Raw genomic sequence first — 27,067 nt, 5'->3', positions numbered from 1 at the left:
AATACTGGAGGGCAAAGCTTTTAAGGTGAGAGAGAGCAAAGTTTATAAGAGATTTATGAGGCAAGGATTTTTTTAAAAACAATAGCGGTAGGTGCATCGAGCAGGTTGCCAGGGGAAGCAGATACAACAGCAACTTTTAAAACGTAATTGGACAGACCAGGAACAGGCAGGGAACAGGGAGATATGGACTGTGTGCAGACAAATGGGATTAGTTAGATTGATGTGAGGGTTGGTACAGACATGGGTTGGTCAAAGGGCTGTACTGTTCTGTATTTAAAGACTTCCGTAGGTCAGGAATGTGATGGGGCACTTTCCTGGGTTAGTTAACCTCCAAAAACACTCAGTAAACTCAACTCCATCCAGGACAAAGCAGCCCACTCGATCGGTATCCTGGCCATCCCCCTAAAATCTCCCTCCCTCCTCCTTCCCAATCCCCTAAACTCTCCCTCCTCCTTCCCAATCCCCTAAACTCTCCCTCCTCCTTCCCAATCCCCTAAACTCTCCCTCCCTCCTCCTTCCCAATCCCCTAAACTCTCCCTCCTCCTTCCCAATCCCCTAAACCCTGCCTCCATCCACCCTAAACTCTCTTGCCCCACCCTAAAATCTCACTCTCCTTAAATCTCACCTTAAACTCCCCTCATCACCTTAAACATCCCCTCCCACCACATTAAACAACCCTTTGTCCCTAAACTTCTCCTCCCACCACTTAAACACCTCTCTATCCCTAAACGCCCCCTCCCAGCTCCTTAAACACCCCCCCCTGTCCCTACAACTCCTCCCACCACCTTGAACTCCCCCTGTCCCTAAACTCCCTCCCCCAACCAAGCAGTGGCTGCAGTGTGTCTGGTTCTCAGACACCACTGCCCCCTGGTGGTGACTCTGGGCGACGAGGCTACTCCGTGTGTACACTGGGAGTGTATGTCTATTCCAGGGTAACTAATGGTGAATCATTTACCCAGACCTTCATGGAAATGGCCGCTGGGTTCAAGCTGATAACTGCTTGACTGCGTGCCCACAGATAACTTGTCCTCTCTGAACCCCTGATCAATCGACAGCCTGTTCCAAGAGCCTCCATTCTGAGGATGTACTCGCTACCTTGTTCTACCGCCCTGACGTGGAAAGATGAGCTTGGACTGGAGGGAGTGCAAGATCCTCCTGAGTTGTACAGGAAGGTTGAATAGGTTCAGACTTTATTCTGTAGAACGTAGAAGATTGAGGGGAGATTTGATAGAGGTATGCAAAATTATGAGGGGTCTAGTTAGATAGATAATTTAGAGACCCCAAAGTGTCACAGTAACATTACAAGTGCATAGATATAAATATTAGAAGAGAAATGGGAAAGAATAAGAAATGTTACCTGCACTTCTCTGAATATGGGTGGACATTACAGGGTTAAATGGGGTAAATGCAAGCAGGCTTTTCCCACTGAGGTTCGGTGAGACTAATGCTAAAGCTCATAGGGGCCATAGATTAAGAGTGAAAGGTGAAGTAGCTAAGAGGGGCAACTTCTTCACTCAGAGGATGGTGCAAGTGTGAAATGAGCAGCCAGTGGGAATGGTAGATGTGGGTTTGATCGCAGTATTTAAGAGAAGTTTGGATAGGTGCATTAATGGGAGGGATACGGAGGGCTGTGGTCCAGATGTGGGTCGATAGGACTAGGTAGAATAACAGTTCGGCCAGGACTAGATGGGCTGAAGGGCCTGTAACTGCGCGGTAGTGCTCTATGACTCTGAAGATGTTGTCAGTTCTGAGTTATAGGGAGAAGTTGTCCAGGTTGGGTCTTTATTCCTTGGAACATTGGAGAATGAGGGGCAAATTTATATAATTATGAGAGGCTTAGAAAGGGGGTCAGTAACAGTCTTTACTCCAGGCTAGACCAATGTCCAATTTATGGCATAGGTTTGGGGTGAGACTGGAAAGAATTAAAAGGAACATCTTTTCCACTCAATATATGGAATGAGCTGCCAGAAGAAATGGTTGAGGCAGGTACAATAGTTTCATTTAAAAAGCACTTGGACAGGTACATGGAGGGATGGGGCGAGATGGAATACGGGCCATATGCAGGGAATTAGAACCAGCTGTGTAGGCATGGTGGTTTGCACAGACTCATTGGGCCGAAGGGCTTGTATCCTTGCTGTTTTGCTCTAGGCCTCTACCAGGCCCACTCCCTCTGTTGGGAGGGCGAGGGGTGTGAGGGTGAGCTGCTGGTGAAGTGAGAATTCTTCCAGACGTGGGTGAAGCATAAAACTCTGGAGGAACTTGACAGGTTAGTCAGCATCAGTGGAGGGAGATGGACTGTTGATGTTTTGGGCCAAGGTCCTTTAAGTGTACAGAAAGATTAGAGGGGAGATGGTTGTTGTAAAGAGGGATGAGGGGTTACCTCAGTGGCCACTTTATTAGGTACATGGGCTCGCTTATGCAAATATCTAATCAGCCAATCAAGTGGCAACAGTTCAATGCATGAAAGCATGCAGATGTCAAGCGTTCAATTGTTGTTCATACTAAACTTCAGAATGGCAAGAAATGTGACCATGGAATGATAGTTGGTGTCAGACAAGGTGGTGTGAGTACCTCAGGAAATGTTGATCGTCTGGGATTTTCGTAATAACAGTCTCTAGAGTTTACAGAGTATGGTGCAAAAAAACAAGTCATTGTCATCATATCCCTCAAGGTCGAGGATGATGGTCTTCGTTCCGTTTCCACAGAGCGAAGACGCCTGTGCGTGTAATTGTTAAACGTGTACTTGATGTTGCACTCCAAGAAGCACACGATACTTCACAAATCAACCAACTGATTCCAATGGCATAGAAACCACGACGATTGGAGCTGATGGATTTGTTGGAGCCTTCATCTGCCTTCACAGCCATTGAGTTCGAAATAACTTCGTCCACCTGTTCCACCGTTGAGGTCTTGGTTGGATTGTTCTTCTTCAGGGACCTCACCCTCGACCTTACTGCCATGGGTGACCCTACCAGGAGCACGGCTCCAGACGGCATCGCCCTCGGGATCTCAGGACACAAGCTTCTCCACCACGATGAGGTGACAATCCACGGAGAAGAAAAAAAAGCAACCAGTGAGCGACAGTTCTGTGGGCTAAAAGGGCCTTGGGAATGAGAGAGGCTGGAGGATAATGGCCAGACTGGTTCACGCTAACAGGAAGGCGACGACAATTCAAATAACTGTGGGTTGCAATAACGTTGTGCAGAAGAGCACCTCTGAATGCACAAAACACTAATCTTTGAAGTGGATGGGCTGCAGGAACAGGAAACCATGAATGTACACCGAGTGGCCACTTTATGAGGTAGAGGTGGTACCTAATGAAGTGGTTAGTGAGTGTATAAAGAAATAAAGGGGACATTGCTGATACAGGGTACAAAGAGGAGAGGAGGTGGTGCGGGAGCTGACGAGTAATGGGTGGAGCCAGGTGATGGAAGGAGTAGATGATAAAGAGCTGAAGATGGTAGGATCATAGCCAGTAGGGGGGAGGGAGGTATGGAGAGGGCTAGCTCTGTAGACTGAGATGCTGTATGGAGTCCATGGCTTGGATAGTGGGCTTTCAGAAGTGGTGCATGCTGGGAAACCTGGCCACCATTAGCCTCTGACTAACTCCCTGTGTTCTGCAAGCCTCTTTCTTGCACCCTTGTCTAGTGGATGGTGCATCTGCACTGTGGACTCCAGGGACATATGTCCCATGAACTCCCATCCTCCAGTTCCCTCTCCTGTGGGAATGCTGTATGCTTGGTGATTGGAGAGTTACCACCCACAACCGCCCCCCCCCATTCCCCCTTTTCTATGGGGGATGTGAATGATTTTCATTAATTGAGGGATTAAGTTCAAGAGCATTGAGGTAATGTTGTCAGCTCTATAAAACTCTGGTTAGACCACACGTGTTCATTTATGATGCTTCATTAGAGGAAGGCTGGCAAAGCTTTAGAAAGGGTGCAGAGAAGATTCACCAGGATGTTGCCTGGTTTAGAGAGCACATCTCGTGAGGATAGTTTGAACGAATGAGGAGTTTTCTCTTTGGAGCAAAGGAGGATGAAAGGAAATTTGAATATGAAAGAGGCATCAATCGGGTGGACAGGGTGTTATGAGGAGCATAATTTTAAGGTGATGAGAGGAAAGTCTGGGTGGTATGTAAGAGGTAGCATTTTTTTCACACACAGGTGTGTGGAACTTGCTGCCAGGGGAGGAGATACATTAGGAACATTTAAGAAATTCTTATTTAGGCGGATGGACGATGGAAAAATGGAGGGCTACATGGGAGGAAAGGGTTAGATTGATCTTGGAGTAAATTAAAAGGTCGGCACAACATCCCGGGCCAAAGGGCCTGTTCTGTGATGTAATGTTGTTTGTTCCAGTCTTTCCTACTCAGAGATTGGTGGGTAACTGGTATGTGCTGCCGGTGGTGGAGATACGATAGAGTGATGTTAGGTAGACATGGATGTGCAGAGAACGAAGTGACATGGAAGTTGTTTTATTAGTAAGCATTGTACATGTCTAATTAGTTTGGCACAACATTGTGGGCCACAGGATCTGCGCCTGTGTTGTACTGTTCTCTGTAGTAAATGGTACTAGCCCAGATCGACACCTTGGGCTGAAAGGCCTGTCCTGTGCTATGGGACTGTATTACCCTCCCCGCATCACCTGTGTTCAGTGCTGTATTTTCCTGATTCTGTGTATGATGTTCTGTCCCACGATTATCCTTCACACCCACTATGCCCCAGAAGGAAAGATTCTCTACACCCCGGTGAAGGGTTTGGGGCGGGCATTTGGATCTGCTGTGTGGAAAGGCTCACCTTCAGAGTCAATGCAGAGGCTATGGGCAAGGTGCTGACGATCTGCCTGGCTGCTTGCCCGATCTCTCTCTGCCCCCCCTCCCCATACACTCGGGCTGTGATTTATCACTGTCCTGTCGGCTGAACTTCGCACTGAACATACTGGAAGCTGACTGCTGTGTCTGAAGTTCAGTGCCATTCGGGGCTCTCAGCCGATGCTGTGGGAAAGACGAGCAGAGCAGGTACATCTGCAGCTCCTCGCTACAAATGTTTCCCACGGGCGGCGGGGTAGGGGAAGTAGAAGGGTGTACGAGCTTCTCCTGGTGCTCTCACCCCACGCCCTGGGGGCTCGGCCTAGCTAGAGGCTGAGCTTGCAGGAGAACGTGGAGGTGAGGGAGTTGGGCTTGCTCTGGATCTGACACCACCGGACTCGATTTGGGTTCCGTGGGATTTTTCTGTGTAAAGCCCGGTGTGCACCTCCTGCAAGAACACCGGTGCCCATTGTACCACACACTCTCAAAGCTTTCATTTATAAGTCACGGAGCCCAGAGCTCTTGGGAGTGTAAAGTAATTACACCAAAACATTGATAGGTCGGGAAGGGAAGCAACAGCATCACGTGCAGGCAGACAGTCGTAGTTTAATTCGGCATCATGTTTGGCACTTTCATCGTGGGCTGCTTTATATTCTTGTTCCACAGGCAGGGCAGAGGGAGATTCGCTTGGTGTCTTAGTGTGTGATGGGGTGGCGTAGAAGGTGCTTCACTCTGTGTCTAACCCCGGGATTACAGTATGTGATGGGATGGTGTGGAGGAGGGAACTTCACTCTGCGTTGAGCCTTGAGAGTGTGTGATAGGAGCTTCACTCTGTGTCTGACCCTGTTAGTGTATGGTGGGTCTGTGTTGCATTCACATGAGCAGTTTTGAGCCCCTTATCTAAGAAAGGATGTGCTGAATTTGGAGAGGGTTAAGAGAAGGTTCATGAGAAAGATTCCAGGAATGAATGGGTTACCAGATAATGATCAATTGTTGGCTCTGTACTTACTGGAATTCAGAAAAATGCAGTGGGGGGGGGGGGGGGGTGAAATCTCACTGAAATCTATTGAATGTTGAAAGGCCTCAATGGAATGGATGTGGAGAGGATGTTTCCTATGGTGGGGGAGTCTAGGACCAAATGGCATAGCCTCAGAATAGAGGGATGTCCATCTAGAACGGAAATGAGAGCAATTTCTTTAGCCAGAGACCAGTGAATCTGTGAAATTCATTGCCACAGGCAGCTGTGGTTGCCAAGTCATTGAATATGTTTAAGGCAGAGGTTGATAGATCCTTGACTGGTCAGGGCATGAAGGGCTATAGGAAGGGGGCAGGAAATTGGGGCTGAGAGGGAAATGGATCAGACATGATGAAATGGTGGAGCAGACTTGAAGGGCCAAATGGCCTAATTCTGCTCCAGTATCTTATGGTCTTGTGTTTTATCTTTGCTATCTCTGTCCTGCCTGTAAGAGACAGTGAATCATAGAGGGAGTTTCCAATTGCATCTAACCTGTGTTTTGTTTAAACAATAAGGCAATTTTTATTTACCACATAAATGTTGTTCTTGCATGTGGTCAAAGCTGGATATTATCCAGCTAATCACTACTCGCTGCCTGCAGGTCCCATCTCATAGAATCATAGAGCACTATAGCACACAAACAGGTCCTTCAGCCTTTCTAATCCATGCAGAACTATAATTATGCCTAGTCCAATTGATCCACAGCCCTCCATTTTTTAAACAAACATCCCTGAATTATCCAAATTGAAATTAAATCTCCTGCTTCTGCTGGCAGCTCGTTCCACATTTGCACCACCCTCTGAGTGAAGCAGTTCCCCTTAAATATTTCACCATTCTCCCTTAACCCATGACCTCAAGTTCTAGTTTCACCCAAACCTCCTTGCATTTACCCTATCTATACCCCTCATAATTTTGTTTTGTCTTTATCAAATTTATCATTCTTTCACTCTTCAAGGAAAGAGGTCCTGACCTTCCCCTATAACCCGGGTCTTCAAGACCCCATGACATCCCTGTAAATTGTCTTTGTGCTCTTTCAATTTTATTGATACCTTTCCTGAATAGAACTGCACATAATACTCCAAATTAAGCCTCACCATTGTCTTACACAATTCCAACATATCATCCATATAACCATATAACAATTACAGCATGGAAACAGGCCATCTCAGCCCTTCTAGTCCATGCTGAATGCTTCCTCTCACCTAGTCCCACCGACCTGCACTCAGCCCATAACCCTCCATTCCTTTCCAGTCCATATACCTATCCATTTTTTTACTTTGAATGACAATACCGAACCTGCCTCTACCACTTCTATTGGAAGCTCGTTCCACACAGCTACCACTCTCTGAGTAAAGAAGTTCCCCCTCGTGTTACCCCTAAACTTTTGCCCTCTAACTCTCAACTCATGTCCTCTTGTTTCAATCTCCCCTACTCTCAATGGATGTCAACTCTATCTATCCCCCTCATAATTTTAAATACCTCTATCAAGTCCCCCCTTAACCTGCTACGCTCCAAAGAATAAAGACCTAACTTGTTCAACCTTTCTCTGTAACTTGGGTGTTGAAACCCAGGTAACATTTTAGTAAGTCTCCTCTGTACTCTCTCTATTTTGTTGACATCTTTTGTATAATTCGGTACTAGAACTGTACACAGTACTCCAAATTTGGCCTCACCAATGCCTTGTACAATTTTAACATTACATCCCAACTCCTATACTCAATGCTCTGATTTATAAAGGCTAGCATACCAAAAACATACCAAAATCCCAACTCTGGTATTCAATACCTTGAAGGTCAAAGTGCTAAAGCTCTTTTTGCAACCCTTTCATTTATTTATAAAGGTACATAGGCAGGGCCGCCAGGTAATGAGGGATGGAAGTGGAACATCTCACCTGTTCTGAAGTCATGAATACGGGGAACAAGATATTGAAGCTGTGGGTCAGCCTCCCTGAGGCTTCACCCTGGGTCTTACAGGGAGTGGCTCGTGAGATAGTGGATGCATTGATTTCAACTTGCCCAATTCGCTCGATTCAGGGAAAGGTTTTAATTTTGGTTTATTACTGTTACTTACTGAGATTCAGTGGAACAACTTGCTTCAACTGAACATCTTGTTCAGACAGATCAATTCATAGGACATAGAGGCAAAACAAGGCAAAGCAGTAACAATGCAGAATAAGGTGTAACAGCTGCAGAGGAAGTGCAGTGCAGACAGACAATAAGGTGTGTGATTGTGAGGTCAAGAGTCTATCTTGTCGGATAAGAGGTCTGTTCCAGAAGCTATCCTTGTGTCTGCTGGTACAAGCTTTCAGGCCCGATGGGAGGGGTGTGTGATTTACGCTGGCTGCTTTACCAAGGCACTGAGTGTATAGACAGAGTTGGTAGAGGGTAGGCTGGTTTCTGTGATGTGACCACAACTCTGCAGTTTCATGCAGAGACTGAAAACAGGCAGATGTCAATCATGGTGTCATATCGCACAGAAACAGGCCCTGCTGCCCACTGTATCTGTGCTGGCATTGTAGCCCATCTATACTGTCCTTTGTGGCCTGCTGGGGCTCTAAATCAGGATTCTCCCTCTTGCTGTCACCTGACGGGTCGAGCCTGATCAAAGACTGAAAAACCGCTAGGCTGAACACTTCTCCAGCCTGCTCAATAGGCCGTCCACAGCAGATCCCTCAGCAGCCAGTTCTGGATGACCTAGACCTGCCGTCCTCTGCTGCTGAGATCAGGAAAGCGATCTTGCAGATGAACTCAAATAAAGCAACAGGGCAGGATGGCATTCCTGCCGAGATCTACAAAGCATTAGGCCCAAACGCCTTACGGGTGTTCCAAGACATCCTGGAAGACATCCGGATCACAGAGGAGATGCCGGACGACTTCCGTGATGCCTTCATTGCGGCTCTCTACTAAAACAAGGGAAGCAAATCAGACTGTGGAAACTACAGGGGTATCTCACTGCTGTCCATCGCAGGCAAGATTTTTGCCCGCATTCTCCTGAACAGACTTGTCACTGTCTCGGAAAGGAACCTCCCGGAGGCGCAGTGTGGCTTTCGGCCAGAACGGAGTGCAGTAGACATAATATTTGCCGTGAGGCAAGTCCAGGAGAAGTGCTTCGAGCAGAACAAGCCTCTTTACTCTGTCTTCATTGACCCGACAAAACACTTGACACTGTAAACAGGGAGGCTCTCTAAATCATCCTGAGACATTACAGATGCCCGAGGAAATTTGTGAGGATGATTCAGCTGCTCCACGACGGAATAACAGGACAGGTCCTTTACAGTGGTGATATATCAGCTACATATGCCATTTCCAGTGGGGTGAAGCAGGGCTGTGTACTAGCCCCAGAACTGTTCAATCTGTTCTTCACTTGCACGTTGTCACATGCTGTCCAAGGTCTGAAGGAGGGAGTGTACATCAGGTACCGACTGGACGGCTCTCTCTTTGACCTTTGCCACTTGAACGCATGGACAAAGTGCCTCCGTACAGTCATTCAAAAATCCTTCTTTGCTGATTACTGTGCACTCCTGGTACATAAAGACAGTGATCTACAGTTGATATTGAACAAATTCTCAGACGCTGCTACACCCTTTGGACTGACTATCAGCCTGAACAAGACTGAAGTACTTCACCAGCCCGTACCAAACACCAACCCCATAGAACCAAAAATCACTGTTGGCGACACCCGGCTGACAAATGTAAACAGCTTCAAATACTTGGGAAGCATCATCTCGAGTGATGGGTCTTTGGACAAAGAAATCAACTCCAGGATCAGCAAGGCCAGCCAGGCTCTGGGGAGGCTGAATACCAGAGTGCTCGATCAACACAACGTCCGTATCTCCACAAAACTGAAAGTCTACAGAGCTGTGGTCATCCCTTCTCTCCTATAAGCATGTGAGACCTGGACTCTGTACCGACGACACATCAAACTGGAGAAATTTCACACGCACACCCTCTGCTCCATCCTTGGCATTCGTTGGCAAGACTGCATCTCCTCCAACCTGGAGGTCTTGGATTGCGCGGAGTCCACCAGTATTGTGTCCCTGACCATCAGAGCCCAGGTGCGGTGGGTGGGACTCGTCATCAGAATGGATGACCACCGTGTGCCTTGCCAGCTGCTCTCTGGTGAACTGGAGACTGGAAAGAGACCTCACGCAAGAGCTACAAAGACGCTGTGAAGGAAACCCTACGCTACTGTGACATCCAGCCAGGGGAACTAGAAGCTGTGGCTGCTGACAGAACCTGCTGGCGAGCCCTGTGCTATGAAGCCTACACCAGTTTTGAAGGCAGATGCTGCCAAAAGCTGATGGAAAACCATGAGCAGCATCACAGAACAGCAGCCACAAATATTACAACAACGGACTTCCAGTGCCCCCATTGTGCTGGACTCTGAGCTTTCAGACTGGGACTGCAGAGCCACCTCCGTGCCCACCGATGAAGTACACAACAGCATGTCTACTTCCAGTCCGAAGGACTACCACTATACTGTCCGCTATGGCCTGCTGGAGCTCTTAGTTGCCAGCCACGTTAATTCCCCTCCATCACATACTGACCTCTCTGTCCTTGGCCTCCTCCACTGCCAAGAGGAGAGGCCAAACTCAAACCAGAGGAGCAGCCCCTCATGTAAGTGGTCAATGACCCAATGGTATGACCATAAGACATAGGAGCAGAATTAGGCCATTTGGCCCATCAAATCTGTTCTGCTATTTGATTATGGCAGATTTACTATCCCTCTCAACCACATTCTCCCTGTAACCTTTGACACTTCTACTAATCAAGGTCCTATCAAACTCTGCTTTAAATATACTCAGTGATAGGCTCCACAGTTATCTGTGGAACTAATTCCACAGATTCACAACTCCCTTGCTAAAGCAATTCCTCCTCATCTCTGTGCTGAAGGAACATCCTATTCTAAGGCTGTGCCTTCTGAACCTTAACTCCCCACTAATGGAAACATCCAAATTCTCCAATTTCTGATACCTGCTCACCCTCTGCCCCTTTCTCTGTCTTCCTCGCCAACCCAGTTCCTCCTACACAGAGCTTCACTCTCCCATCTTTCTGTTTCCTCTCCACCACCACCCATCACTCACATACTCCTCCCACTGCTTCCCCTCCCCTGCCCACCTGTTCTCCCCTTCTCCCTCACTTGGTTATATGCTCCAACATCCACTCCTATCAGATCCCACCTCCACCTATCACCTCCCAGCCTCTGTCACAATTCTCACCCTCCCTTCTCCATCTGCCTGTCTCCCCTCCTGGGCAACACACAAAATGCTGGAGGATGAGGGGAAGATTGCTTGGTGGTGGGATCCTGTTGGAGGTGGTGGAAGGTATGGAGAATCACGTGCTGGATGTGGAGGTGGTAGGTGGTGTCTTGTGTTTGTGTATTCCCTCCTGACCTGGGTCCACCTATCACCTCCCAGTCTCTGTCACTCTCCCCTCCTCCATCTGCCTATCACCCCTCCAGACCTGGATCTAGCCACCATCTCCCAGCCTCTGTCACTACTCCCACCCTCCCTTCCTCCATTTGCCAGTCACCTCCCTCACCTGGATCCACCTATCATGGGCCAGCCTTTGCTCCACCCTCCTCTATTCTCCTTTGTACGTTGGCGATCGGTCCTCTGCGCACACGGTTACAGAGAGAGGGAGAAAGTTTAAATGTTGACGAGCAGGATTTTTACCCAGACTGTGGTGTAGGTGGTGAAGATAAATCGAACAGATGTGTTTTAGAGGCTCTTAAACCGGCCCATGGATGTGCAGAGAATGGAGAGAGATGGACATTGTGTAGGCAGATGTGATTAGTTAAGTCACAGATTTAATTACCTTCTTAATTAGTTTGGCACATGGCAAAACATCGTGGGCTAAATGCAAGTTGGTTTATTATTGTCACGTGTACTGAGGTACAATGAAAAACTTGTTTTTCATGTTATCCATACAGATCAATTAACTACAACGGTGCATGGAGGTAGTTCAAGGAAAAGCAATAACATAGTGCAGAATAAAGTGTTCCAGCTACAAATAAAGTCCAGCATAGGTAGGCAATAAGGTGCAAAGCCGTGACTGGGACGGGCATGGGTATGGAAAGGGTCCAGATGTGGGTTGATGGGTCTAGACAAATTAATAGTTCAGCGTGGACTAGTTGGGCCAAAGGGCCTCTTTATATGCTGTAGTGCTCCATGGCAATCTTAATAAAGTAGATTGTGAGGTTATCGGTCCATCTTATTATATTAGGCCTCTGTTCAAATTCAAGTTCAAGTTTAATTATCATTCAACTGTTCATAAATACAATCAATAGAAACAGCGTTCTTCTGGGGCCATGATGTAAAGCATACACAGCACGTTCAAAATACCAAGCAAAAGAAAGCAAAATCATGCAAAGAAATAAATTTATATAAGGCCTAAGTCCTTGAGCGACATGTTCTGCAACTTGATGGTGCAGTTCCCGGCAGTGAGCAAGCACGGGCAATCTAACCTGTCATTCCACTGATCGAACACTAGAGGGCATCAAGGCCAGCCCCCAACTGAGCATGGACGCCATGCTACTTTGCCTCTGGCATCTCCTTTCCTGGACTGCAGCAACAGGCAAGCCCTCAGCTCGAGGCCTAGTACTCGCTACAGCCGAGGCCACACAGCTCTTCCACCAAGCGAGGAAAGCAGGCCTGCGATATCTTACATTATCGATATCCAACAGGGCCTTGCGATTGCCGGAGAAACATCCAAGACAATCACCCAGAGTTGCACTGCATGCCGTCTTCATGCACCACTGATGGGATAGACTACCAGTACCTGAAATTCTAGGAGTCCAGCATTGTCTTGTGATCATTAAAAAAAAGACACTTAACAAAAGAAAACACACTTCTGGTAACCCCCAAGAGGCCACTGTGTCCCAACATGCTGCTATCTTACCGGAACGAGTCTTATAGCCAAATCTGTCCTTGAACGTAGTGGTGTGTGTTTTCAGGCTTTTGTATCTTCTGCCTAATGGGAGGGGTAGAGGAGAGAGTGTCCAGTATGGGTGGTCTGTTTGATTATCCTGTCTGCTTTACCAAGCCAGTACAAAGTGTCGTCAGAGTCTATGGAAGGGAGGCTGGTTGCTATGATTGGTGAGCTGTGTCCACACAACTCTCTGCAATTTCTTGCTGTTTTGGGCAGAGCAGTTGCCGTGTCAAACTGATGGTGGTCTGTTGGTCAGGAAGTTAAAGATCCACTTGCAAAAAGAGAGAAAGACAAAGATTGGCTTTAGTTGCCACATTTGCATTGGCATGAACAGTGAATTGCATCGTTTATGTCAAAGACCAACGCAGTCTGAGGACGTGCTGGGAGCAGCCCACAAGTATCACCACGTTCCCGGCGCTATGGTAACATGCCAACAGCTCACGAACCCTAACCTGTGTGTCTTTGGAATGTGGGAGGAAACCCATTCGGTCAAGGGGAGGGAACATAAAGTTCCTTACAGATGCAGTGGGATTTGAATCCCGATTGCTGATTGCTGGCACTGTCATAGCATTGCGTTAGTCGCTGTGCTACCGTGTCGCCCTTAAACATTGCCAAGAGGTGTTGAGCCCCGGACGTTGAAGGGCTTGTTTCTGTGCTGCCCCGTTCTCTTTTCCACCTTTTGGGCCAGAGGCAGGGCCTCGGCCTGAAGCATTGATTTGTCTAGTCCCCTCCAGCCTCTTGTTTGTTGCATCGTTCTATTTGGCCTCATTAGTTCTGCATCCGTCAAGTGAGTGTCTTAATGTCTCTTAAATGGACTGAATGTATCTCATTCTGCCTCCTCCTCTCACAGCGCCTAACCTTCCGTGCTGCCTGCAAACAACTCCTTTATTCCAATGGGAGACAGAAAGTGAGGGGCTATAGCCCTTGGCCTGGCAGGGTTGCTCCAAGAGCTAGGATTGACTCAAAGAATGAATGCTGTCCTCTGACATTCCATGATAAATTATGTTTCTCATGGGCAGCGTGGAGGAACATTTGCCGTACTGAGCTTTGCCTGAATTCTTGCATTACTAGAACCCTTTGTATTCAATTTCAGACTGCTTCAGGATTTTAAAAAATGTTGGATTAATCCACAGTGAAAATGTAATATTTCCTGCCCTAGGAAACGCTTAGCCTGTGGCCAAATGTGGGCGGAGCAGAGGAGGCTAAAAAGGTGTTGAAATATTATGCTTCGTAAAACATTTTATTTGATTACTTTCACTTGTTACTTTTCACTTTCACTACCTTGTTGTGGGAGCATAGACTGACAGTCTTAGCAGCCAATCACCTGCTTGCCTTGTGAGAGGTCAGGCGGGGTTACCCAGTGATGGCCATTCAATGGTAGGGGCATCAAGGTGAGGTCGTGTGTCAAGGCCAGCAGGTCCACCTCCAACCAAAGTTGGCAAAGTTTAGGCAGAGCAGGGAGTTGTTGCAAGATGGAATTAGTTGAAGAAGGTTTAAATAATACAAGCCTTTGTCTGAGCATACGGTTCATGGCAAGTGATGTGGTGTGCAGATTGTTGGAACTGAGACACGAGGGAGTAATTTTGAAAGCTACTGGCTTCCTTGCACTCCAGCTTCCAGCAATGCCGAGGCTTCAGTATCTCCTCAAATCCCAAGGCCATTTTTCCAGTGACACAATGTAGGCCTCTGCCAGGTGGTTCCAGAGTGTTTGCTGCACTGGCTGAGGTCAACATCCGAATTAAGTTTGATATCGCCAACTCATGTGAAAATCAAAATGTTGGCAGAACTCAGCAGGCCAGACAGCATCTACGGGAGGAGGAAGTGACGACTTTTCGGGCCGAAACCCTTCATCAGGAGGACCCTTTATTTCCAGCATCTGCAGATTCACTCATGTTGTCATTTGAAATTTGCTGTTTTATGGCAGCAAAGGCAGAAAAGTTACTATAAATCACAAAAATTAATGAATGGTGCAAAAAAAAAGGTAAAATGAAGTAGAGTTCATCAGTTCATTGACTGTTCAGAAATCTGATGGTAGAGAATTGCTGTCCCTGAATTGTTGAGTGTGGGTCTTCAGGCTCCTGTACCCGGTGGTAGTAATGAGAAGAGGGTATATCCTGGGTGATAGGTGTCCTTAAAGATGAAAAGTGTCTTTTTGAAGTATCGCCTTTTGAAGATGTCCTTGGTGCTGGATGGAAATGGCTGAGCTTGCAACCTTCTGCAGCTTTTTCTGATCCTGTGTAGCAGCCCTTCCATACCAGGTGGTGATGCAGCCGGTTAGAAGACTGCCCATGGTAGATCTGTAGAAGTCTCCTCAATCTCCTAATGAAATATAGTCTCTGTCATGGCTTCTTTGTAATTGCATCAATATGTTGGACCCAGGATAGATCTTCAGAGATGTTGACACATAGGAACTTGAGCCTGAATGGAATTGACTTTATTTCTAACATACTTCACATACATCAGGAGTAAAAATCTTTACGTTGCGTCTCTGTCTAAATGTGCAGTCATAGTAACTTATATTAATTTATAATAAATAGAACAGTCAATGTAACATAGAGTACGCTCAAGTCAGTGTGAGTTCATCAGTGTGATTGCCTGGTGGAAGAAGTCTGTTGGTCCTGGATTTTATGCTGCGGTACCGCTTCCTGGATGGTAGCAGCTGGAGTAGATTGTGATTGGGGTGACTTGGGTTCCAATAATTGTCAGGCCCTTTTTACACACCTGTCTTTGTAAATGCCCTGAACCATGGGAAGTTCACAACTACAGATGTGCTGGGCTGTCCGCACCACTCCGTGTAGAATCCTGCGATTAAGGGAGGTACAGTTCCCATACCAGGCAGTGATGCAGCCAGTCAGGATGCTCTCAATTGTACCCCTGTAGTTAGTCCTTAGGATTTGGGGGCCCACACCAAACTTCCTAAATGATCTCAGGTAAAAGAGGCACTGTTGTGCCTTTTTCACCACAGAGCTGGTGTGTACAGACCACGTGAGATCCTCGGTGATGTGGATGCAGAGGAGCTTAAAGCCGTTCACCCTCTCAACCCCAGATCCATTGATGTCAACCTGTTCATCCATACCACTTCTCAACCCACAATGAGAACAGATGTGTGTTCCCTTGACTTCCCATTCCTGAGTGCACAATCAATGATTTGGTCTTTCTGATGTTGAATAAAAGGTTGATGTTGTGACACCACTCAAGCAGCTAATCTACCTTACACTTCTGTGACTCCTCATCACCATCTTTTTTTTCTCCAGTCCTGCTGAAGGGGCTCAGCCCAAAACGTCGACTGTACTCTTTTCCATAGATGCTACCTGGCCTGCTGAGTTCCTCCAGCCTTTTGAGCGTGTTGCTTGGATTTACAGCATCTGCAGATTTTCTCTTGTTTGTGATTGGATTATTACACTGTGAAGTCTCTTTCTCTTAAGCACACATCCCCAAGGTCTGCCAGTGTTGATTATCCACGAGGATGAGATTTGTTCTTCGATCCTCACAGACTGTGGTCTCCTGGTGAGGAAGCCAAGGATCCAGAGGCAGAAACCTTGGAGCTTGTTGATTGGAACTGAAGGTATGATTGTGTTGGACGGTGAGTGTTGTCAATAAACAGCAGTCTGATGTAGGTATTAGTATTGTCCAGGTGATCCAAGGCCGAGATTGCATCAACTATTCTGGTGATAGGCAGATTGCAGCAGGTCCAGGTCGTTGCTCAGGCAGGAGTGGACTCTAGCCATGATTAATCTCTCGAAGCACTTCATCACTGTGGATGTGAATGCCACTGGGTGACAGTCGTATGGCGTCGCCCTTTTGAAGCCGGTGGAAACCTCTGGCTGCAGCAATGAGAGATTGAAGATGTCCTTGAAAACTCGCACATATTGATGTACCTACCAGGTATACCAACAGGGCCTCATGCCTTGGGAGGGTTCGCCCTCTTGAAAGATGATCTGACATCCGATGCTGAGGCAGAGGTCGTGGGGTCACCAGATACTGTAGGGATCCGAATAGATGTAGTTTCATCCTCCCTCTCTCTCTTTCTCTCTCTCAAAGCGTGCAGAAAAGACATTGAGCTCATCTGGGAGTGAAGCATTCACGATGTTGGGTTTCACCATGTAGGAAGTAAACCCTGCCAGAGCTGACATGCATCCAATTCCATCTCTAACCTCAATCGGAAATGTTTTCTTGCTCTAAAGATAGCTTTCCATAAGGCGTACCTGCATTTCTTGTATAGAGTTGTACAAGATAATTAGAGGCAGAGACAGTGGGTAGCCACCACCTTTTTCCCAGGTTGGAAATGGCTAATACAAGGGGGCATAGCTTTAAGGTGAATGGAAGAAAGTATAGGGTGGACATCAGAGGTTAGTTCTTTACACAGAGAGTTGTGGGTGTGTGGAACACCCAGGGGTAATGGTAGAGGCAGAATTATTAGGGGCATTTAAGAGACTCTCAAATAGGCATATAAATGATAAAAAATGGAGGGCTATGTGGCAGGGAAGAGTTAGATTGATCTTAGAGTGGGTTAAAATGTTGGCACGACTTCATGGGCCGAAGGGCATGTACTGTTCTGTAATCTGTAGTTGGTGTTCTAACTATACTCAATGGCTTGACTCCACGGCTGTGTATGGCAATAGGTTCTTCAAATTCACCACTCTCTGGCTAAAATGTTTTATTCCTTGTAATCTAACCTTGCCCTTTTGTAACAGTCTGGACAACTTCCTTTCCATTCTAATTGGATACATTACGGCCAGGACCCTACTTTGGGCTACCAGGTCTAGATAGCCAGTGAGGTCTCACAGATCTCTACACCTCATCTTCCTAAAGCTTGTCCTTAAACACTTAACAAGCATCAACGGACCATGATGCAACTAGTCACAAAGTGTCATCTAAGTACCCTGACTGGTTGAGTCACAGCCGGGTGAGCCCTCTGTTGGTCGGAATCAACCACGGATGTTGCATCCTAGCTGTCTACAATCAGTCGATGCATATGCCAGAGCAGTACATTATGGAGAAAATGCTGTTGCCCATGCGGGAGACCACCCCCTACACAGCTGATGAATCCAAAGGAATGGCAGGGACTGATTCAGTTTGGCACCAGCTGAATCCCAGGAACTGCCTTAGGGACTCCTAAACTCTGGATTTACTCCTAAAGCCCTCCTCATGAGAGGGTATAGCCACACGGCAGTGAAGGTTTGAGATCAGAGAAACCCTTCTCCTGGACGAGCCCCGTCTGCCCTAAGTGACCGGTTTTAAGCCAGCAGTCTGGTACAGCAATTCAAATGAGGAAAAAGTAAGAAGCTCCAGAGAGCAGTGGACTCTGCCCAATACATCACTGGCATCGGCAGTACCTACAGTTGGCACTGCCTCAAGAAGAAAACATCTATCATCAAAGATTCCCAGGGAAATAAAGGAGACGCACACACCAGGTTCAGGAACAGCTACTTCCCGTTAGCCATCTGGTTCTTGAACCAACCAACACGGCCTTAATCCCTACAATTCGGCAATGCAATGGGTATTTTGCATTTTATTTTGTTCTATTTGTGTTCCTTCTTGCAAAAATTGTGTATAATTGTGCCTAATTTGTGTTTATCTTGTCAACGTTGCATACCCGATGTTGTGTGCCTGCAATACTGCTGTAAGTAAGTTTTTTGAATCACCTATGTAAATGTGGACTTGCGCACATGACAATAAACTCAATTCATCTGCTCTTTCAGGTCCTTGGGAGGGGTGGGAAAGACGGTGAATGTGATTCCCATTTTAATTTTTTGCTCTCCACTTCCCAGCGACAAGACACAATGGTTCTTTGAGCGGCCATCTCTCAGCAAGTTCCTACTGCGCGGGGGCTGTGGGGCAGGGATGGCTTTGTCCCCGAGGAAGGAGTGTCCATCGCTGCCTGAGCTGCCGGAATTCAGAGCCGAAGTGGCAGATAATCACATGAAAAATTCGCCCCCCGCTTCCACGGTGCAGCCACAATACAGTGGCGTGCTGTCCGGTCTGAATGAAAGTGGGGCTGTATGTGTCCCAGCGCCTTACGTGGAGACCAGGAATGAATTCCCCGCACTGGCCTTCTACAGCCCGTCCATCTTGGGCTACAGCATGTCCGGTGATGCCAGCGGAACGGAAAACACCTTCGCGAGGCAGACTCTGAGCCCCTCGATGTACTGGTCCTCCTCTGGACATGTGTCTCCACTCACTCTCCACTGCCAGCAACCCGTCAGGTACATCGATCCCCCTCGGAGCCCTTGGAGTGAACTACGAATGGAACAACAACCACCCAACAGGTAAGAGGCAGGTCTGCACCCAGTGTTGGCCACGTTACTTCTGTGACAAGGAAGTTGCTGGGACTCAAGGGAATGAATTACAGGGAGAGGTTGGGCAGGCCGGGACTTTATTCCTTGGAGCATAGGAGAGAGGGGTGATCTTATAGAGGCATCTATATACAAGGGACATAGACAGGATGAATGTGCATAGTCTTTTCCTAGGGTTGGGAGTCCCGAAAACAGGAGGGCACTCTGGTTCTTCTCCTCTTTCTCCCATGGTCCACTCTCCTCTGCTGGCTTCCTCTAGCTTTTGGTAATTTCTCCCCTTCCCACTTCTCTCTTTTTCCATTCCCTGCTCTGGCCTCCCTGTTAGCCTCTCTCTTCGCCTCAACTGCTCATCATCTTCCCTTTCTCCCGTAGTCCACTCTTCCCAAGTTTCTGACTGTGCCTTCCCCTGGGCTGGACTTGGTCGAGAGTAGAGTCTCTGCTATTTGACTGGGCTCCGGGTGAGAATGCCCATGAATCTCTTTGTACTGCTCCAGTGCTCAGGGAACCACACCACCACCTGCGGACTGTACCCTGCTCGAGTGGGTGAAGAGGGAATGTGACTGACTCCACAGTCCCCTCCCTCTCTTCACGCACCCCTGTCTTCTAACTGCAATGCCTTAGTTTCATAGAAACAGGCCCTTTGGCTAATCTAGTCCATGCCAGGCTATGATTCTACTCAATCCCATTGACCCACACATGTATTGTAGTCACCCATACCCATTCCATCAATGAACCTACCCAAATTTCTCTGAATGTTACAATCAATGTACAGGACTGACCAGGCTGTTCAGCCCACCAGGATGTGCCTATCTCGATGCCAGTCAATACTGGGAAAGTTCAGTCACTTACCATTACTATCTTATTATCTCTATTCCAATTGACAATTTGTTCCTCTAATTCTTGGTGAATATTAGAGTCAATATTGTAACTGCATTAAAGTGATCGCCCTTTTCTTATTTTTGATCTCTGTTTATAGAGTAATAGAACATTACAGCATGGAAACAGGCTCTTTAACCCATCCAGTCTGTGCTGAACAATTATTCTACCTAGTCCCATCAACCTGCACCCAGGCCATAACCCCCCGTACCCCTCCCACCCATGTACTTATCCAAAATTCTCTTACTTGATACAAATGAATCTCGCCAACATTTTCAACATCCCAACTCCTTAACTCAGTACTCTGATTTATGAAGGCCAATGTGCCAAAAGGTCTCTTTATGACCCTATCTACCTGTGACACCTCTTTCAAGGAATTACAGATTTGTATTCCCAGATCCCTCTGTTCTACCACAATCCTCAGTGCCCTACCATTTACCGTGCAAGTCCTCCCCTGGTTTGTCCTTCCAGATTTAAACATCTCACACCGGTCTGGCTGCAATGTTTAGTGTGGGGACACTAATTGAATGGTGCAATTGGTGCCTGTTTGCAAGCTATGACCAGGGCTACTCATATACATGTTGGATCCATGAGTGAACCCTTGAGATGGTTGGAATCATTTGAAAGATGTTGCTGTGTAATGCAGGCAGACATTTGGAGAACTCATTAACGCTCAGACAAAGATCCACATTACAGGAGTATGGGTGACTGGACTGAGCCTTAAATGTTTATCAATTTTTCTGCACATAGGAGCAGAAAGAGGCTATTGGGTCCCTTAAGTCTGCTCCAGCATTCCATGATGGTTGATTTATTATCCCTCCCAACCCCATTCTCCTGCCTCCTCCCTGTAACCTTCGACAACCTTACTTTAAATACACCCAATGACTTGACCTCCACAGTTGTCTGTGGCAATGAATTCCACAGATTCACCACCCTCTGGCTAAAAAAGCTCCTTCTCATCTCTGTTCTGAAAGGGTCTCCTTCTACTCTGAGGGTGTGCCCTTTGGTCCTTGACTCCGCCACTATCGGAAACATCCACTCCATGTCCCCTCTATCTAACCCTTTCAATATTTGCTAGGTTTCAATGAGATCCCCCTTTATTCTCCTAAGCTCCTGTGAGCACAGTCCCAGGGCCATCAAATGCTCCTCATGTTAACCCTTTCATTCCTGTGATCATTCTTGTAAACCTCCTGTGGAACGTTTCTAGTGTCAGTACATACTTTCTTAAGATCTGCAGCCCAAAACTGCTCACAATATTTCATGTGTGGCCTGATTAGTACCTTAGCTAGGGCATCAAAGGGTATGGGGTGAAAGCAGGGAAGTGGGGATGACTCGAAGAATGGATCAACCCATGATTGAATGGTGGAGCAGACTCGATGGGCCAAATGGCCTTCTCTGCTCCTCTATCTTATGGCTTTATGAAGCCTTAGCGCTACATCCTTGCTTTTGTACCACGGCCCTCTTGAAATGAATGCTAACATTGCATTTGCCCTTCCTACCACTGCCTCGATCTACAAGTTAACCTTTAGAGAACCCTACACAAGGACTCCCAAGTTTATTTGCACCTCTGGATTTCTGAATTTGCTCCCCTTTCAGAAAATAGTCTACACCTTTATTCCTTCCACCAAAATGTATGGCCATACACTTCCCTACACTGTGTTCCATCAGCTTTTTTATTGTTGAACTTGTGCTCGGTAATTCAGGTTTTCCTGGGGTATTTTAATTCGGGGATGCCTGGTGAGGCCAACTCATACTGCTCATCCATATTGTCCTTGAGAAGGTGAGGAGGGTCACACAGTGGCTGGGATAGTACTGAGGAAGGATTGAGAAATCTGATGGTGGAACCAAAGAAACTGCTTTTAAAATGTTGAGTGTGTCTTCAGGTTCCTGTACCTCCTCCCTGAATGGCAGTAGTGAGAAGGGCACATGTCCTAGATGGTGGGAGACCTTAATGTTGGATGCCTCCTTCCTGAGGTATCACCTGTTGAGCATGTACTCAATGGTGGGGAGAGTTATGCCTGTGATGGAGCTGGCGTGGTGTCCAACCCTCACAGTTCTGTGTGTTGGAGCTTCTGTACCAGGAGGTGATGCTACCAGTCAGAAAGCTCTCCACTGTACATCTGTAGAAATCCATCAGAGTCGTTGGTGACATACCACATCTCCTCAAACTCCTAAAGAATTTGAGCCACTAGTGTGCCTTCTTGATGATTGAATCAATGTGTTGACGCCCAGGATCTTGAAGCATCTCAAGCTTTCCACTGCTGACCGCTCAATGAGAAATTGTATGTGTTCTTCCTACTTTCCCTTCCTGAAGTCTGCTACCAATTCTTTGGCCTTGCTGTGTTAGGTTGATGTTGCAACACCACTCAACCAGCTGATCAATCTCACCTCTGTACGCCTCGTCATCGCCTTCTGAGATCCTACCATCAACGGTTGTAATATCTGTGAATTTATAGATGGCATTTGATCTGTGCCTAGCCACACAGTTAAGAGTGTAGAGATGAGCAGTAGGCTTAGCACATACCTTTCAGGTCTTGATTGACAGCTAGGAGGTGGTCCTAGTCCAACTCTCAACCAACAACACATCAACAGAACATGGCTTCAAGTCCAAGTTCAAGGTTATGTCATAAGTCAGGTGTTGAATTAGGACCCAACTGCAGGACACAGACACCGGAGTCCCGGAAACAGGACGAGGCGTAACCCAAAGACGGGACAGGATACAGTCTAGGCAGGGGAAGCAGGACCAGGACGAGGGACTGAGAACAAGGAGCCTGGGGTGGACTCCGAGCCTGAGACTGGACAAGGACCCAGAACCTGGGTCTTGCCTCGGGCTCAGACCCCCAAACCCAGGCGAGGATGTGACAAGGCTTGGCTAGGGACTTGGGGTCTTGAGGGTTGGGTCGAGGCTTGAGGCTCGAGGCTGCAGGCTTGGAGCTTGGGGAACTCGGAGGTTGGAGCTAGGGGCAGACTAGGAACTGTACATCAACATGGAGCCGGGACTTATCCTCCGACAAGCCGGGACTCATCTCTAACAGGACACTGACATGAGACGGGACAGTACACAGACACAGCCAGGACTTATCCTCCGACAAGCTGGGACTCAACTATAACTCCACACCAAGGTGGGGCAGGACCATCTGTCAGGTAATGGCAGAACAGTCTGACCGACCTGACAGAGGCAAAGACAAGACAAGACAGATCCCGCCACAGGCCAACAGCAGAATGGCCAGACTTACCCCACAGAGGCAAGGACAGGAAGAGACGAACACCAAAGAATGACAGACAGTTCCATCTCTGCTTCAGGGTTACTCCAAGTAGCATCACAGCTGGCAGCCTTAGCCGGCTATGGAAGCAATCAGATCCCTACCTAGCTCAGAGTGGCTGACAGCCACCCAGCTGGCCCAGGAAACAGCTGAATCCCTACCACAGTGACCACTCCAACTACTGACAGCAAGGCTCCCAGAAGCCATGGTTCTCCAACACAGCCCCAAGGATGGCAAGAGTCCATTCTAGCCTTCCACCAGCCATCTGTGCTATGAATATCTTGACAAAACAACCTCCAACCACACTCACTACCAGGGCCACTTATATTCCCAGTTCCAATATGAGCCTCAGGTGTTTCTGGTTAAGTCCAACCGCAGCAAGGGACCGCCGGAAAACCCGGAGTCTGCGGACCAGACCACAGACTTCAGACTGAACCACCACGGGTTATTGTCATTCAACTATACAAGTATACACAGCTAAACAAAACATCGTTCCTTTGAGGCCAAGTGCAAAACACCATACATACAGTCACAAATAGAACATGTAGTTACCATAAGACCATAAGATACTGGGGCAGAATTAGGCCATTTGGCCCAATGAGTCTGTTCTGCCATTTCATCATGGCTGATCCATTTCCCTCTCAACCCCAATCTTTTGCCTTCTCCCCATATCCCTTCATCCCCCGACTTTTCAAGAATCTATCAACCTCTACCTTAAATATACCCAAAGACTTGGCCTCCACAGCTGCCTGTGGCAATGAATTCCACAAATTCACTACTCTCTGGCTAAAGAAATTCCTTCTCATCTCCATTCTAAATGGATACCCTTCGATTCTGAGGCTGTGCCCTCTGGTTCAAGGCACCCCCACCCCCACCCCAGAAAGAAACTCTCCACATCCACTCCATCAACATCCGATGGGTCTCAACGAGATCACCCTGCATTTTTTTGGATTCCAATGAGTACAGGCCCAAAGCCATCAAATGCTGTTCATAAGATGAGCCTTTCAATCTCAGAATCATTTTCGTTAACTTCTTCTGAATCCTCGCCAAAATCAGCACGTCCTTTCCTAGATAAGAAGCCCAAAACTGATCACAATACTCCAAATGCCTCATAAAGCCTCAATATAACATTTTTGCTTTTATAATCTTAGTCCTCTTGAAATTAATGCTGCTATTGCATTTGCCTTCCTCACTGTCGACTCAACCCACAAATTAACCTTTAGGGAATCCTGCACAAGCATTCCCAAGTCCCCTTGCACCTCAGATTTTTGGATTTTCTCTCCATTTAAAAAATAGTCTACCCTTTTATTCCTTCTACCAAAGTGCATGACCATACACTTCCCGACACTCTATTCCATCTGCCACTCCTTTGCCCATTCTCCTAATCTGCCCAAGTCCTTCTTTAGCCTGTCTATATCCTCAACACTACATTACCTTCCAACTGTCTTCGTATCATATGTAAACTTTGTGAAAAAACCATCAATTCTGTCATTCAAATCGTTGGTATATAATGCAAAAAGATGCAGTCCCAACATAGACCACAGTGGAACACCATTATTTAACGACAGCCAACCAGAAAAGGCTCCCTTTATTCCTACTCTTTGCCTCCTGCCAATCAGCCACAGCTCTGTCCATGCTAATATCTTTCCTGTAAAACTTTGGGCTTGTAGCATATTAAGCAGCCTCATGTGGGCACCTTGTCAAAGACTTACTGAAAATCCAAGTGCACCACATCCACTGATTCTCCAGAGTCATGACCCAGTGGCACATAGCACATGTAGTTATGATCCAAAATTAGCACGTCACTGATTGACATGGCCTGAAGATTGATGGTGTCTTGGAGCCATGTTTCTGTAAGAAGAATAACATAGCAGATCCTCATCTTGTCTACAGGACTGTGGGTCATTTACACTGAGTGAAAGGGCAATGAGTTTGTCGTTTCTTTTTCCTGCAGGGAGGGTTTGAAGAAGAAGTTATTGGCTCCGGGCTCAGGCATCGGGGTCTGCAACAGGCGGGATGCCCACTTCTGTGCCGTCTGCAATGACTTTGCCTCTGGATATCACTATGGCGTCTGGTCCTGTGAGGGCTGCAAGGCTTTCTTCAAACGGAGCATACAAGGTGGGTTCACAGTGCAGAGGGAGGGGCAGAAAGTGTGGTCATGCTGCAGGAGGGGTGGGACTGAGAGTGTCGTGCTGTGGGGGTCAGAACTGAGGGAGGGCTGGTGCTGAGAGAGTCGTGCTGTGGGGGTCAGAACTGAGGGAGGGTTGGTACTGAGAGAGTCGTGCTGTGTGGGGACAGAACTGAGGGAGGGTTGGTACTGAGAGAGTCGTGCTGTGGGGGGACAGAACTGAGGGAGGGCTGGTACTGAGAGAGTCGTGCTGTGGGGGTCAGAACTGAGGGAGGGTTGGTACTGAGAGAGTCGTGCTGTGTGGGGACAGAACTGAGGGAGGGTTGGTACTGAGAGAGTCGTGCTGTGGGGGGACAGAACTGAGGGAGGGCTGGTACTGAGAGAGTCGTGCTGTGGGGGGACAGAACTGAGGGAGGGCTGGTACTGAGAGAGTCGTGCTGTGGGGGGACAGAACTGAGGGAGGGTTGGTACTGAGAGAGTCGTGCTGTGGGGGGACAGAACTGAGGGAGGGCTGGTACTGAGAGAGTCGTGCTGTGGGGGGGACAGAACTGAGGGAGGGCTGGTACTGAGAGAGTCGTGCTGTGGGGGGACAGAACTGAGGGAGGGCTGGTACTGAGAGAGTCGTGCTGTGGGGGGACAGAACTGAGGGAGGGTTGGTACTGATTGAGTCGTGCTGTGGGGGGATAGAACTGAGGGAGGGTTGGTACTGAGAGAGTCGTGCTGTAGGGGGACAGAACTGAGGGAGGGTTGGTACTGATTGAGTGGTGCTGTGGGGGGATAGAACTGAGGGAGGGTTGGTGCTGAGAGAGTCGTGCTGTTGGAGGACAGAATTGAGGGAGGGTTGGTACTGAGTGAGTCGTGCTGTTGGAGGACAGAATTGAGGGAGGGTTGGTGCTGAGAGAGTCGTGCTGTGGGGGGGACTGAACTGAGGGAGGGTTGGTACTGAGTGAATCGTGCTGTTGGAGGACAGAATTGAGGGAGGGTTGGTGCTGAGAGAGTCGTGCTGTGGGGGGGACTGAACTGAGGGAGGGGTGGTACTGTAGGAGGGACATGCTGTGGGAAGGGTTATACGGTATCGATCTGTATGAATAGTATGTAAGACATGCATTTCACTTTACCTGGGTGTATGTGACAAGAATAAATCAATACCAGTGCATCTCATTCCAACAGTGCATTGAGGTAGTTGAAGGTAAATCAATGACAGAATATGGAATAAAGTGTTATGGTTGTGGAGACAGTGCAGGCAATAGGAGGTTGATTGTAAAGTCAAGTCCACCTTAGCAGACTGGAGACTGTTCAGCTGTCTTATAACAGTGGGATAGAAGATGTCTGTAAACCTGGTGGTTCTTGCTTTTGTATTTTCTGTCCTTTGGGGGGTGGGAGAAGTGAGTGTTTCTGGGGTGTGTGGGGTCTCTGCTCGCACTGAGGCAGAGGGAAGGCTGATTCCTGTCATGTGTAGAGCTGTGTTCACAACTCTACAGTTTCCCCCCTGAGAACATTGAAGCTGGAATTCATTCCTCCAGAGTGTGCGGTTTGGTTTATATTCCAACAAGCTGGTGGGTATTGAAGTACAAGATTCGAGGGCTGGAGCGAGACCTAGGAAGGTGATGTTGAGACCAAGCTGGGATATGTGGCAATCTCATTTACAGTTGAGCAGACTCCAATGGCCAAGGAGGCTCACCTTGTTACTTGTATAATTCAGAGACTTTGGGAAATCACACCATTGTAAGAATGTGTCCATTTATTGATT

The 27,067-nt window shown here is 47.6% G+C and overlaps 1 protein-coding gene across 2 annotated transcripts in view; it reads left to right on the top strand.

The window, feature by feature from the left end:
* The window catches only part of esr2a (estrogen receptor 2a), a 372,934-nt gene that overhangs the window by 65,286 nt on the left and 280,581 nt on the right, over window positions 1-27,067 (top strand). For both annotated transcript variants that reach the window (XM_059960648.1, XM_059960654.1), the window contains exons 2-3: window positions 18,526-19,023; window positions 25,144-25,307. In XM_059960648.1, coding sequence (XP_059816631.1) covers window positions 18,526-19,023; window positions 25,144-25,307 — 662 coding nt within the window. The remainder of the gene's footprint in view (window positions 1-18,525; window positions 19,024-25,143; window positions 25,308-27,067) is intronic.

This window comes from Hypanus sabinus, chromosome 2 (genome assembly GCF_030144855.1).
Source record: "Hypanus sabinus isolate sHypSab1 chromosome 2, sHypSab1.hap1, whole genome shotgun sequence".
NCBI classification, from domain to species: Eukaryota; Metazoa; Chordata; class Chondrichthyes; order Myliobatiformes; family Dasyatidae; genus Hypanus; species Hypanus sabinus.
This window is presented reverse-complemented; position numbering and strand designations above follow the sequence as displayed.